The sequence below is a fragment of the Colossoma macropomum genome, unplaced genomic scaffold (genome assembly GCF_904425465.1).
Source record: "Colossoma macropomum unplaced genomic scaffold, Colossoma_macropomum, whole genome shotgun sequence".
NCBI lineage: Eukaryota > Metazoa > Chordata > Actinopteri > Characiformes > Serrasalmidae > Colossoma > Colossoma macropomum.
Genome location: NW_023494805.1, coordinates 40,552,834 through 40,567,371, shown reverse-complemented (window position 1 = coordinate 40,567,371; position 14,538 = coordinate 40,552,834). Strand labels below are relative to the sequence as shown.

General features: G+C 45.5%; 1 protein-coding gene across 1 annotated transcript in view; it reads left to right on the top strand.

Moving 5' to 3' along the window:
* The first annotated feature begins 2,156 nt into the window (after nt 1–2,156).
* Nucleotides 2,157–14,538, top strand: part of gpr158b (G protein-coupled receptor 158b) — a 75,856-nt gene continuing 63,474 nt past the window's right edge. Inside the window, exon 1 of the mRNA XM_036596977.1 lies at nt 2,157–2,909. Within this exon, the coding sequence (XP_036452870.1) occupies nt 2,182–2,909 (728 nt within the window). The 5' untranslated portion in view covers nt 2,157–2,181. The remainder of the gene's footprint in view (nt 2,910–14,538) is intronic.

Sequence of the window (14,538 nt, the reverse complement as noted above, 5' to 3'; positions counted from 1 at the left end):
TGAGGACGAGCTCTTCTGTGGTACTTGGAATTCCATATGACTGATTTAAAAACCAATATTGCTAAATTGACGACTCAAGAAGATGTAACTGTTAAAATAACTTAGTTTTATTTTAAAATATAAATTCAAACTTTTGCTGTATATATACTTTTAATGGTTCTTCAAGGGTTCTTTGGCAAAGAAAATGGTTCTATATAGAACCATGCATGATCAAAGGGCTCTTTGCATATCGTTCAATGGTTCTTCATATTGATGGAGAATGTCCTGTAGATGGTTCTATATAGAACCTTTTTGGAAAGGGTTCTATGTAGCAACAAAAAGGGTACTTCTATCGTTACATAGTCAAGCCTCTAACAATAGAAGAGCCCTTTTTCCATTTTCAAAAAGGTTCTATAAAGAATCATGTACATCACATTTGCTTATACATTTGTATGTTTATAATGTTGTTTGTTTTTGTGTTTACTGTTGTTACTGTTTTGTAAAGCTGTTGTTTGTTGATTGAAATCTTATTATTGCTGCTGCTGTTGTTGAGGTGTTTGTTTTGCTTGTTGCTGATGTTTGTTGTTACGTTTGTTGTTGTTATTTTTAAAGCTGCTTGTTGATTGAAGTCCTGCCAGTGTTGCCGCTGTCGTTGACTGTATTTTTGTTTATGAAATGCTGTTTGTTTTTTTTGTTGTTGATGTTTATTTTTGTCTTTGCTGCTGTTGTTCTTAAAGCTGTTGTTGTTTATTGCTTTAAATCCTATTATTGCTGCAGTTGTTGATGTTTTCATTTTTGATTATGCTGTTTTTGGCTCATTTCAGTCCCAATCATCCGCCGAAAGGGTCTTTAGGGAAAAAAGTGTTTCTTCTACACTCTTAAAGGATGATTCTTCAAGGGTTCTTTAGCAAAGACAGTGGCTCTATATAGAACCATGAAGACTTGAAGAACCCTCTGCATACTTAAATGGTTCTTTGCCTGGTGCACAACTGAGAAATCTCTTTAAAAAGCCAGTACAAAAGGGTTCTTTGGATCGATGTCATACACTCTTGAAAAGGATGGTTCTTCAAGGGTTCTTTAGCAAAGACAGTGGTTCTATACAGAACCATGAACACGTGAAGAACCATCTGCATGCTTAAATGCTTCTTTGCATGGTGAAATGGTTCTTCTGATGGAGAATGTCTTGTGTATGATATTCTGTTGTATCACGCTTGACATTGTAACAGCAGCAAAACCCTTTTTGGTCCCATACGGAACCATTTTCAAAGGGGTTTCATATGGAACCATATACAACACATTCTCCGTCAGTCTGAAGAGCAATTTCACCGTGCAAAGAACCGTTTAAGCATGCACACTGTTTGTTTTTGAGGTTTGTTCTCGCTGCTGAGAAAAGTCATAGAAACCACTAGAAGTTCCTTCTGGTTCCTTTCTAATGGCCTTTAATCAGCTGGGCTCGTGCTCGCTGTTCTACCTGTTTTTGCTGCTGCTGTTTGTGAAGCTGTTGTTTGTTGTTTTTGTTGTTGTTTGTTGATTATAAGTCTTATTCAACGTTGTTGTTTTTTTTTAATCTGAGTGTTGTAGCTCCGCCCCCTGCTTCTGATTGATAAAAGGCGCGTGGTCGCGCGGAGGCGGGTTTATCCACCGCGCGCTGCTCCACATCTACAGCTCTCACTGCAGAGAGAGAGAATCAGAGGTTTCCGCGAGCTCCAGCACCATGGACAGAGGCAGCAGAGAGGCGCGAGAGCGAACCGGAGCGCGCGACACCGAGCCGTCAGGGCTGCCCGGGCGCGAGGCTTTGGCAGAAGGAGCCAAATGAAGCGCGAACTTCTGCAACTTTTCCCTTTTTTGTCGTCTCTTTCGTGAAACGCTAGTTGAGCTAAAGCGGCGGAAATGGATTCCGGACTCCTGCAACTTTTCTCCTTTTCTCCCCGCGTGAGCAGCGCGTGCACAAACAGGTCGGGCTCGTGCGTGAACGGAGGCTTCGAGAGCACGATGCAGATGAAGCGTGGGGTCCTGCAGGCTTTCCTCCTCCCTCTCTCTCACTGTCTGAGCGCGCGCGCTGCTCGTGCACGATGCAAATGAAGACGCGTGGAGTTGTGCAACTTTTACGTTTCCGTTTTTGTCTCTCGGTCTAATGATGCACGCGAAGGCGAGTCGGGTCCCAGCGTGAAAAGAGTGTCATTTCTTCGTCGGTTCTGCAGCATGGGGGCGCTGTTGCTGTGGCTCCTCGTGCAGACGGGGCTTTTGCAGGGCTCCAGCTACGTGTACGGCTACGGGTACGTGGACTGGGCGGACGGTGAAAATGCACGTGGGGATGCGGAGGCGCCTCAGCGGCCAACGATGCGCACCACTGTGGCGCACCGTCTGGAGGAAGACGTGCCAAAGGTGGTGGCAGCTTTCCTGCACACCGGGGACTCGTCTGCATTGGCGCAAGCGAACTGCTCACGCCGCTACGAGTTGGGTGGATTGCGAGCCTCCTCTTCCTCCACGTCAAGGCATTCCTTGCGGCCGGCCGTGGAGGCCGTGGTGCGAGCCGCTGGCCTGCTGAATGGCCTGCTGCCTCTGGGGGACGGGCAGCCACAGCGGGACGCGGTGTGGTATGGCGCACTGGTGCGCAGCTTGCTTGACGCGGACCTCAGGATCCACCGGGCAGCGTTGGCACTCCAGGCCAAGCCACGGCTGCTCCTGCAGGCTACCAGGAGTGGCGGGCACGTGGCGGTGAGGGACCTAAAGGAGTCTGAGTGGCATGATGAGTTCAGGGAGCGGAAGAGGGTGCATGGGATCAGAGGTCGAGGTCCAGAGCCAGGCGAGATAAAGTGGTCAGCGCCGTACCTGGAATGTGAAGGTGGAAGCTTTGTGCCACACTGGCTGTTAACGCTGTCGTCAGGGATTTACGCGCCAGGGACGGATGCGGCGGCACCGGAGTTCAGGTAGGAGATGAAGGGTTCAGGTGGAGAAGAGTTCAAGGAAAAAGATTAAATGGAGAAAAGTTAATGTGGGACAAATGTTAAGGTAGTAAAGAGTTCAGGTGAGAGAAGAGTCCAAGTGAATAGTTCAGGTGAGAGAAGAGTCCAAGTGAAGAGTTCAGATGAAGGGTTCATGTGCGAGAAGAGTCCAAGTGAAGAGGTCAGGAGAAGAGTTCAAGTGAAGAGTTCAGGTGAGAGAAGAGTTCAAGTGGAGAATTATGTACAAGGGCAACTCAGTGTAGCGGAAGAGTTCAGGTGAGAGAAGAGTCCTAGTGAAGAGTTCAGGTGAAGGGTTCAGGGGAGAGAAGAGTCCAAGTGAAGAGGTAAGGAGAAGAGTTAAGGTAAAAAGAAGAGTCCAAGTAAAGAGTTCAGGAGAGGGAAGAGTCCAAGTGAAGAGTTCAGGTGAAGAGTTTGGGTGAGAAAAGAGTCCAAGTGAAGAGGTCAGGAGATGAGTTCAGGTGAGAGAAGAGTCCAAGTGAAGAGTTCTGTAGAAGAGCAGCTCAGTGTGGCGGAAGAGTTCGGGTGAGATATGAGTCTAAGTGAAGTGAGTTCTGGTGAAGAGTTCAAGTGAGAGAAGAGTCCAAGTGAAGAGGTCTGTGCAGAGTTCTGTAGGAGAACAGCTCAGTGTGTGTGTTGGGGGGGTGGGGGGGTTCTCATGAAGTGTCCAGGTGGAAGAACAGTTCTTGTAGAAGAAGAGTCTGATCCCAGCTTCCACTTGACTGTCCTGTTCTTGCGAGGTTGAAGAAGAGTTTAAGTCTTCTGTAAGCGAACAGCCCAGCATGGGGGAAGAGTTCCGGTAAGGAGTTCAGTCAAGTGAAGAATTCAGATGAGAGAAGAGTTAGGCAGGAGAAGAGTTCGGGTGAAGAGTTCATGTAGAAAGAAGAGCTCAGTTTGATCCCGACCTCCTTCTGATCTTCTCATGCGAGGAGATTCTCAGGCTATATATGTTGTAGTAGCTTTAATCTGTAGTGCTTCAAAAACGTGAATGTGAATGAATAACGGATTCATAATAGTATCCTAGATGCTGCGAACCTGCTGAGGGAAGAGCAGCCAACTGCTCCCCTTTAATGTCCCAGTAGAGGCTGAGCCGGTGAAATGAATACAGAATGCATCCAACCATAGCAGCAACGCAAAATTGTGATCATTATTATAATCGCACTGGTTTATAAAGAAAGGCGATTGTCCCTCTCAGGCCACCATGATGCTGTGCACTAAAAATAAGCCTCGCTGTTGTCTCCCCAGCACACTGTCCTCCCTGCGTTAATTTTTCATTACTTTCTTTATTTTTAGAGCAGCAGAATAGTGGAGGGAAACATTCCCTAAGCCCGTGTTTCCCAGCCTGCTCCTGCAGTCCCGCTGCTCTGCACGCTGCTGCATTCCTGCTCCAAAACACCTGACTCGACTCATGTAGAGCTCGATAGTCACCTGATGGGCTGAAGCCGATGTGTAGCAGGAAAACCTCAGGAGCATGCGGCGCAGTGGGCTCTATTTCATAAAGCAGGGTTTCTCAGTAAAGCTGGAAATCCTTTATCTGTTCAGTTTTAAATTGTGAAATACTGTCCACACTTTGAAAAGGTTTTATTGATAGTGGGTTCTTTGATTAGATGCAGTGTGCTAGAAAAACCTTTAACTGGCGTAGAACCTTCTCATTATGTGGAAGTGCTTCAGGCTCATTTCAGTCCCAATCATCCGCTGAAAGGGTCTTTAGGGAAAATTGGTTCTTCTACACTCTTAAAGGATGATTCTTCAAGGGTTCTTTAGGAAAGACAATGACTCTATATAGAACCATGAACACGTGAAGAACCATCTGCATACTTAAATGGTTCTTTGGCTGGTGCATAACTGAGAAATCTCTTTAAAAAGCCAGTACAAAAAGGGTTCTTTGGATCGATGTCATACACTCTCGAAAAGGATGGTTCTTCAAGGGTTCTTTAGCAAAGACAGTGGTTCTATACAGAACCATGAACACGTGAAGAACCATCTGCATGCTTAAATGCTTCTTTGCATGGTGAAATGGTTCTTCTGATGGAGAATGTCTTGTGTATGATATTCTGTTGTATCACGCTTGACATTGTAACAGCAGCAAAACCCTTTTTGGTCCCATACGGAACCATTTTCAAAAAGGTTTCATACGGAACCATATACAACACATTCTCCGTCAGTCTGAAAAACAATTTCACTGTGCAAAGAACCGTTTAAGCATGCACATGGTTCTTTGAGTGTTCATGGTTCTAAATAGAATCATTGTCTTTACTAAAGGACCCTTGAAGAACCATCTTTTTTAAGAGCTCCAAAGAACCCTTTTTGGTACTAGCTTTTTAAAGAGACCTCTCAGTGAACCAGACAATACTAAGGGGTATTGCTGTTGGACCCCCGGGACTGTACTGCAAGGCCTCAACAGCTTATTGATTGAACCGTTAAGATGTCTTAAGATGCTCTTCTTAACTAATTCATGCAAATGTGTGTCTATAAAGTCTCACTTCAAGGTAAACACTCCAAAAATTAAGATGACCCAGCACCACTAAACTACACTGCAATCTATATTACATTATCTGATCATAAAAATAAAAAAAATCAGATAGAACAGAGCACAAACTAACATGGGGGGGAAATGTAACATGAGCTACTTTATATAAATAAATAGATACAAGTAGGACATTCTTTTAGTACTGTTCTCATGTTCCCATGACAACAACATCTGCAAATTTGGACAATTGGACAAATACAGGGTAATTCAAAAAGATTCCTCCGATTTCAAAATGATTTGTTTCACTTGTAAATCATTACAGAACAATGCAGTGAACTGTAAATGGTTTAAATGAGCATAAAGTTTATCCTGTAATTGTACAAGGTCTCAGTATGAACCTCCTCCAGCTGTACAGACAACATCAACGCCATAGTCAAATTCATCCCATACTGGATTGAGCGTGTCGGGTGTCGCTGCACTCACGGCTCTTTCAGTGCGATTTCGGAGATCATCCAGTGTTGTGGAACCAACGACGAACGCTCTGAGCTGTTGGAGCTTCACTGCCGACAAAAATCACACTGCACAGTTATGACGGATTCACTCTTATTGAAGTGGAGAACGCAGAACGCTTTCTGCTCAGGGGTCTCCATCTCCTCTCAGACTGAAGGGAGCCATCTTCCACTGACAGTCAGAAGCTCTATGACTCCTTCTTTCAATTGATATGTGATTGGTTCATACTGAAAACTGTTTTTGTATCATAAAAGTTACTTTTGTATCATAAGTGTTTTCGATTACTGAGTTGTCACATAATTCACATCTACACTATATGGCCAAAAGTGTGTGGACACCCCCTTAAATATTGAATTCAGGTGTTTCAGCCGCACCCATTGCAAACAGGTGTAAAAAATCAAGCAAATAGCCATGCAGTCTCCATAGACAAACAGTAGCAGTAGAATGGGTCGTACTGAAGAACTCAGTGACTTCAAACATGGCAGTGTCATAGGATGCCACCTTTGCTGTAAGTCAGTTCATGAAATTTCCTGCTAGATCTGCCCCAGACAACTGTAAGTGCTATTACTGTGAAATGGAAGCATCTGGGAGCAACAACAGCTCAGCTGTGAAGTGGTAGACTATACAAACTCACTGAGTGAGGCTGCCGAGTGCTGAAGTATACAGCCCCTATCTTCTGTTGCATCATTCATTACAGAGTTCCAAGCTGCTTCTGGAAGCAACATCAGCAAAAGATCTGCACATTGAGACCTTTATGAAATGCGTTTCCACTGCTGATCTGCTACACGCAATCCTAAGATCACTACGTGTAATGCTAAGCGTCGGCTGGAGTGGTGTAAAGCATGCCACCACTGGACTGTGGAGCGGTGTAAACGTGTTCACTGGAGTGTTGAATCACGCGTCACTATCTGGCAGTCTGATGGATGAGTCTGGGTTTGGTAGATGGCAGGAGAACGTTACCAACCAGAATGCATAGTGGTAACAGTAAAGTTTGGTGGAGGAGGGATAATGGGCTGGGGCTGTTTTTCAGGGTTCCAGTGAGGGGTGATGTTGATGCTACAGCACAAATACGTTTTGGACAATTATATGCCTCCAGCTTTGTGGCAGCAGTTTGTTGAAGACCCTTTCCTGTTCCAGCATGACTGAGACCCTGTGCACAAAGCGAGCTCCATAAAGACATGGAGTGACCAGTTTGGTGTGGAGAAACTCCAGTGGCCTGCACAGAGCCCTGACCTCAACCCCACTGAACGCCTTTGGGATGAACTGGAATGTCGTTCGTGAGCCAGGCCCTCTCATCTAATATCAGTGTCTGACCTCACAAATGCTCATTTGACCTAACAGGCTCAAATTCCCACAGACACACTCCAACATCTTGTGGAAAGCTTCCCAGGAGAGTGGAGGCTGTTATAGCCAACTTGATATTAATGCCAATGGTTTTGGAATGGGATGTCCATCAAGTTCATATGGGTGCGATGTGTAGTTGTCCACATACTTTTGGCCATATAGTGTAAACTGTTTTTATCACTCTGTCTGTGGCTGTGGACAACTCACAGTGAGAGATGGACAGTCTAAAGCACAGCCTCCACATGGCGGAGTTAGTTTTAATACAGCGTTGCAACTAAGTGTAACGCTCGGACAGAAAACCAGACGTGTGCGGATGGTGAGTGCAGATGGTTTAATAAAAACCAAGCGGCCGTAGTCAAAAGGGGAAAAACAGAGATCGTAGTCAAAAAACAGTCCGAAAGTCAGAACACAGATCATACACACAAGCGAAAGTACCAAAGGAATAGGCAATAGTCAAAAACGGAGTCAAACGAAGCAAAAAGGTCAAACACGGTAAACAATCAGAACAGGAAGAAAAAACGCTCAGTAGTCTCAAAGAAACAATACCTCGCAGTGATTCTATCTAAAGCCCGGGCTTATCTACTCTAAACTACCTGTCATATGATCATCAACACAGGTGCAAGCAGTCAAAACTCAGGGGATTGTGAGCGCTGATAGGAGCGCCTGTGAGAGTCTGAAGTCACATGAGACTCCATAGTATCCTGGGAAATGGAGTTCACATCCGAGTCGGATTCCGAGTGCGGCTTCTCAGTCACATGATCTCCCAGAGAATTCTGGGAGATGATGTCCGTTTCCTCCATAGAGGGAGCTGAATGCATGACAGTACCCCCCCCCAAAGAGTCCGGGTGGGCCACGGAATGAGGGTCACCAGGACGACCACTCCTCCCACCACCGGGTCGATGAACAGGGGCCGAAACTGAGCTGTTGAGACGCTGGACCGTATCCTCACGGTTGTTCCTCCGACGGGTGGGCAAAGGACCGGTGAGCCTTTTGCGTGGACGTCCTCTGGGACGAGGAGCAGGTCTGCCAGGGTGCCGTTTGTGAAAGTCTCGGATGAGACCGGGGTCTAACACATCTTTGGCCGGCACCCAACATTGTTCCTCGGGACCATACCCCTCCCAGTCCACTAGGTATTGCAGGAGCCCGCCCCGTCTCCGGGAGTCCAGCAGTCTGCGAACAGCGTATACTGGAGCCCCGTCTATCACCTCCGGTGGCAGGGGCGTCACGTCTGGTGTCGCCTCATCCATGGGCCCTGCAACCACAGGTTTAAGTAGAGAAACATGGAATGAACGAGAGACTCTGAACCTCGGGGGTAAATCTAAACGGTAAGTCACCTCATTGATACGTTTGATTATCTTGAAAGGCCCTATATATTTAGGCAAAAGCTTACGGCAACTCCCCTCTGGACGTCGAAAGTCCCTTGTAGACAGCCACACTCGGTCTCCGGGATTGAACGTTGGAGTCGGACCCCGGTGTCTGTCTGCCTGTTCTTTCTGACGTTGCAGTACCTCTTCAATGTGTTGATGTGTCTGCTCCCACACCTGTTCACTGCGTTTCATCCAATCATCCACTGCAGGAACATCTGTTTGGACCCCAGTCCAAGGTGCAAGAGGGGGCTGGTACCCTAGAATACACTGAAAAGGAGTCAGTCCCGTAGAAGAGCAAGTCAATGAATTCTGTGCGATTTCTGCCCAACTCAGATAAACGGACCAATCAGCAGGATTGTCATGGCAAAATAATCTCAAGAATTTTCCAAGTTCCTGATTAGCCCTCTCACATTGTCCATTGGACTGTGGGTGATACCCCGATGACAAGCTCAGTGACACTCCCAGATGCTCGAAAAAGGCTGCCCATACCTGTGAGGTGAACTGAGGTCCCCTATCAGAAACAATGTCCTCTGGAATTCCGTAGATCCTGAATACAAACTGGAACAGGGCCTCTGCAGTCTGAAAAGCACTGGGCAGATTAGAAAAAGGTACAAAACGAACCCCTCTGGAAAATCTATCAATGACCGTCATAACTGTCGTGAAACCTTGCGATTCTGGTAGGTCGGTGACGAAATCAACTGCAATGTGGGACCATGGTCGACTGGGTATGGGTAATGGCAGCAATTTCCCAGCTGGTAACAGTTTAGGTGTTTTGCACTGAGCACAGGTTGAACAGGAAGAGATGAATGAATGGATGTCTTGATTCATGGATTCCCACCAGTATCTATTAGCTAACAGCTTGTGGGTACGGGTTTCTCCTGGATGGCCTGAAGTTAATGATGAATGAGCCCAAGTTATCAGAGAAGTTCTGAGTGGCTGAGGAACATACAGTTTCTCTGGGGGACAATGCTCGGGTACTTGCGTGTGGGACAAAGCCTTCTCTATTTCCTCATCTATTTGCCACCTAATAGACGAAATGTTCACCTCAGGAGGAAGGATCCTTTCTGGGGTCTCGTTCTGCAAATGGTTCGTCTCGTGTTGATATTTCCTGGATAGGGCGTCAGCTTTGGTGTTACGAGACCCTGGTCGATAAGTAATACTGAACTTAAAACGTGAGAAAAAAAGCGACCATCTAGCCTGTCGTGCATTAAGCCTCTTCGCCGTGCGAAGATATTCTAAATTTTTGTGATCCGTCAAAACAGTGAAAGGATGGTTGGCGCCTTCCAACCAATGGCGCCACTCCTCTAGCGCTAGCTTGACAGCCAATAATTCCCTATCCCCTATACCATAGTTTCTCTCCGTGGGTGACAATTTATGGGAGAAAAATGCTACGGGGTGTAGCTTGGCCGGAGATCCCGTCCTCTGGGATAAAACTGCGCCTACCCCTGTCTCTGATGCGTCCACCTCCACCACAAAAGGTTGTGTGGGATCAGGGTGATTAAGAATGGGTGCGGTGGTGAACGCCTCCTTGAGAGATTGAAAGGCCTTCTCTGCTTGTCCATTCCATGTGATCTTCTTTGGATTTCCTTTTAAAAGTGAAGTCAGCGGGGATGCAATGGAGCTAAAGTTTCTGATGAATCTACGATAAAAATTAGCAAATCCTAAAAATCTCTGCAGCTCCTTTACTGAAGTGGGTTGTGACCATTCGACCACTGCTTCCACCTTGTGGTCATCCATGACAATTCCTTGTTGACTGATGATGTACCCTAAAAATGAGACAGACTGGAGGTGGAATTCGCACTTCTCCCCTTTTAGGAACAAATTATTCTCTAATAGTCTTTCTAACACAACTCGAACATGCTGTACATGGGTATCAAAGGAAGATGAGTAGACTAGAATGTCGTCCAAGTAGGCGATTACAAAGTGTCCCAGCATGTCTCTGAGGATGTCGTTTATGAAGGCTTGGAACACCGAGGGGGCGATAGAGAGCCCGAATGGCATCACCAGATACTCATAGTGCCCCCTTGTGGTCAAAAACGCTGTCTTCCATTCATCACCTTCCTTAATTCTAATTAAATTGTAGGCACTACGGAGATCTAATTTGGTGAAAAACTTAGCACCCTGGAGCTGCTCCAGTGCTACTGGTACTAGAGGTAGGGGGTATGGATAAGCCTTGGAAATCTGGTTAAGGGCTCTGTAATCTATGCATGGACGTAACCCACCGTCCTTCTTCTTAATGAAGAAAAAGCTAGAGGCGATAGGAGAGGTGGAGGGCCGGATAAACCCTTGTTCTAAGGCTTCTTCAATATACACATCAAGTGCTTTTTGTTCTTCTTGTGTCAAGGGATATACTCTTGCTTTAGGTAGTACCGGGTCCTCTATGAGTTCTATGGCACAATCATAGGGCCTATGAGGAGGCAATTTTGTCGCGTTTTGTTTGTTAAAGACCTCCTTTAAGTCTATGTATTCATGGGGTATTTCAAAAGGGGAATCAGAGTTGGGGCTCTCTATGGTGGTAGACCTAAGGCAAATGGCAGGGGTGTGAATGCAGTTCTGAAGACAATATTCAGACCAGTGAGTAACAGTATGTTCAGTCCAAGAAATCGTAGGATCGTGTTTCTCCAACCATGGGAGCCCTAATATCATTTCAAAGTCTGATTGTTCCAGAACAAGAAATGAAAGTTTCTCAGAGTGTAGGGCACTGGCCTTGGTCTCCAAAGGCACCGTTACTTGGGTAATGGGTCTCAGTCCCACTGGGTCTCCATCTAAAGCGGTGACTTTGAGAGCTGTTTGAAGATTCTTGACAGGAATCTGCAGCTGTTCCACGATCCTAGCGTGGAGGAAGTTCCCTTCAGCCCCCGAGTCGATCAACGCTGAAACAACAAGAGAGTTTGGATGAAAGCATATCTGAACTGGTAAAATCACTGATTTAGAAACCAACCCCTTTGTGGGAACACTCACCACATTAGCACGTGGAGTGAACTCCACGTGCTGTCCAGGGGTTGGTGCCTTGCTTTGCTGTGGTCTGGAGCGGCAGTCTCGAACTTGATGTCCTGCTTGACCACAATAGAGACAAAGATGATTGGTGATCCGGCGCCGTCTCTCCTCTTGTGATATGCGCGAGGAATCACACTGCATGGGTTCTGGGAGGTCAGGATTTTCTCTTGTGATCCTTACATGGGGCTGTGTGTTTTGTGAGGGTCTTAAGCTCTTATTTCTCTTTCTGGAGTTCAAGAGGTGGTCGAGCTTAATAGCCAGAGTGATAAGTTGGTCTAACGTAAGATCATCGTCTTTACTGGCTAGTTCATTCAAAACGTCCGTGTTGAGCCCCTGACGAAACATGACAAGAAGAGCTGCCTCGTTCCAGCCACTGCTAGCCGCAAGAGTTCTAAATTCCAGTGAATAATCCACTACCGATCGATTCCCTTGGCGTAAATGACACAAAAGTTCTCCACTAACCTTACCCTCATAAGGGTGGTCAAATACAGTCTTAAACTCTTTCACAAACTGAAGATACGATAAACGATACAGACTAGACCAACTGGCTGTTGCCCATTCCAGTGCCTTATCTGTTAATCTGGATATCACAAACGAAATCTTAGCTTGGTCAGAGCTAGCAGGAGAATTATCAAAAAATACCGCACACTGCAGTAGGAAGCCCCGACATTTATCAGGATCTCCTCCAAACTTGTCGGGTTTACTAACCGGAAAGACGGCCGATCCGGCTTCTGCTGCGCTGGTAGACAATGCGGCGGTATCAGTTTGATCAGTGAGGCTCATATTATGGAGCTGACTGGTCAGTTCCTTCACGCTATTGACGAGCTGAGCCAACTGCGCCTGCTGCTCTGCTTGTTGATGAGCCAGCGATTCCAGAGAGTGAGTTACTCCGGAGAGCACATGCTGATGTCGTCCCAGAAGCTGTCCTTGTTCAGCGAGAGCTTTTTGCAAAGCTTCCTGGTCCGCCGTCTGCATAGTGGCGAGGTATTCTGTAACGCTCGGACAGAAAACCAGACGTGTGCGGATGGTGAGTGCAGATGGTTTAATAAAAACCAAGCGGCCGTAGTCAAAAGGGGAAAAACAGAGATCGTAGTCAAAAAACAGTCCGAAAGTCAGAACACAGATCATACACACAAGCGAAAGTACCAAAGGAATAGGCAATAGTCAAAAACGGAGTCAAACGAAGCAAAAAGGTCAAACACGGTAAACAATCAGAACAGGAAGAAAAAACGCTCAGTAGTCTCAAAGAAACAATACCTCGCAGTGATTCTATCTAAAGCCCGGGCTTATCTACTCTAAACTACCTGTCATATGATCATCAACACAGGTGCAAGCAGTCAAAACTCAGGGGATTGTGAGCGCTGATAGGAGCGCCTGTGAGAGTCTGAAGTCACATGAGACTCCATAGTATCCTGGGAAATGGAGTTCACATCCGAGTCGGATTCCGAGTGCGGCTTCTCAGTCACATGATCTCCCAGAGAATTCTGGGAGATGATGTCCGTTTCCTCCATAGAGGGAGCTGAATGCATGACACTAAGACCCCCAAAATAAACACTGAGAGAACTCCATACCCTTCATATAAATTCAAAACAGTTCTTTTCATGCATAGATTTATTAAAAAAATGTAGTACAGATCACATGTACATAAAATATATTGTAATTTTGTCATGCAGATACTTGCTCTTGTACTGTATGGTCAAAAATTTGCCATGTTTGACAGCCTCTTTTCAGTAATCGTATTGATTTTGATGAATATATTTTGGTAAATTTAGGTTGGAAATCCGCTCTGGTTAAAAAACAGAACTGTACTGAGTTTACGAGATGTTTGAATGACTGTGTTAATGACTGTAATATCAGCTTTCTCCACAGGGTAAGTCGTAACTCCACTTTGTTCACAAATGTAAGGTTTATGCTTTTATTTGTAGCAGAGATGTGTGGGTTGAAAATGACTCATCTTGCTTAAATACCTTTAAATGATCCAGGAGGAACCTACTATCATACTCGCTTCAAAGCTTACATTTCTGAATAGGCAGCGAAAAATAATCAGCCTGTTACTTCTGAATTTACTGAGTGTGCCTGTAAGCCTCATAATAGCTGTGTCATGACTCATGACTGACGTGCGAATTTGGGAGAAAGAAAGAATGGATGGGGAAGGGGATTTTAGGGCAACTCTTGAAATGATTCAAACTTCTAACAAGACAGAGCCGTCTGTGTTTGACCACCGGGCATGCAGAAACAAGTAATCAAGTCCAATCCAATAGTAATTGTGTTAGATTACACTTTCGAAGTAAATCGTACAGATTACGTTACTGATTACATTTGCAGTCCTGCAATCTGTAATCAGAGACGGTCCTGACCTCCCTGGGGCCCTGAGCATAATTCTGCACCTGATCTGTGAGCCAACCATTTGCAATTGCCACACACCCCAGTGCTCCCTCTACAGTCCTACCTCCTTTAAAACAGTTTGCTCCATCTGTTGGTCTAAGAATGAGTAGACCTATACAGAACACAATGAGTGCGTTTACATGCACGCAATAATCCAATCATAATCGGAATTTCTGCAGTTATGTGATTATTCAAATGGTCATGTAAACAGCACACTCCGATCTAGAAATCCGATTAAGAAATCTGATAAAGAGGCTGGATTTTAGCTCAGTAATCAGATTTCTCAGTGCATGTGAACTCTTACTCTGATTTCTTTCGGATTTCTCAGTCTGCGCACGTGTGAAACAGATGGCGGTTAAACACTTTTGAAGCGACACTGAAACCAAACTACATTCAAATGAAGGATTTAAATATTCTTCATCTTCTAGATGATGTATGTTCATATTTGGAAAAAAAAAAGTTAAAAAAAAAAAAGCCACAGCATGAAGTTTGAGTTTTACGTCACGTTTACGTCACGTCTTCT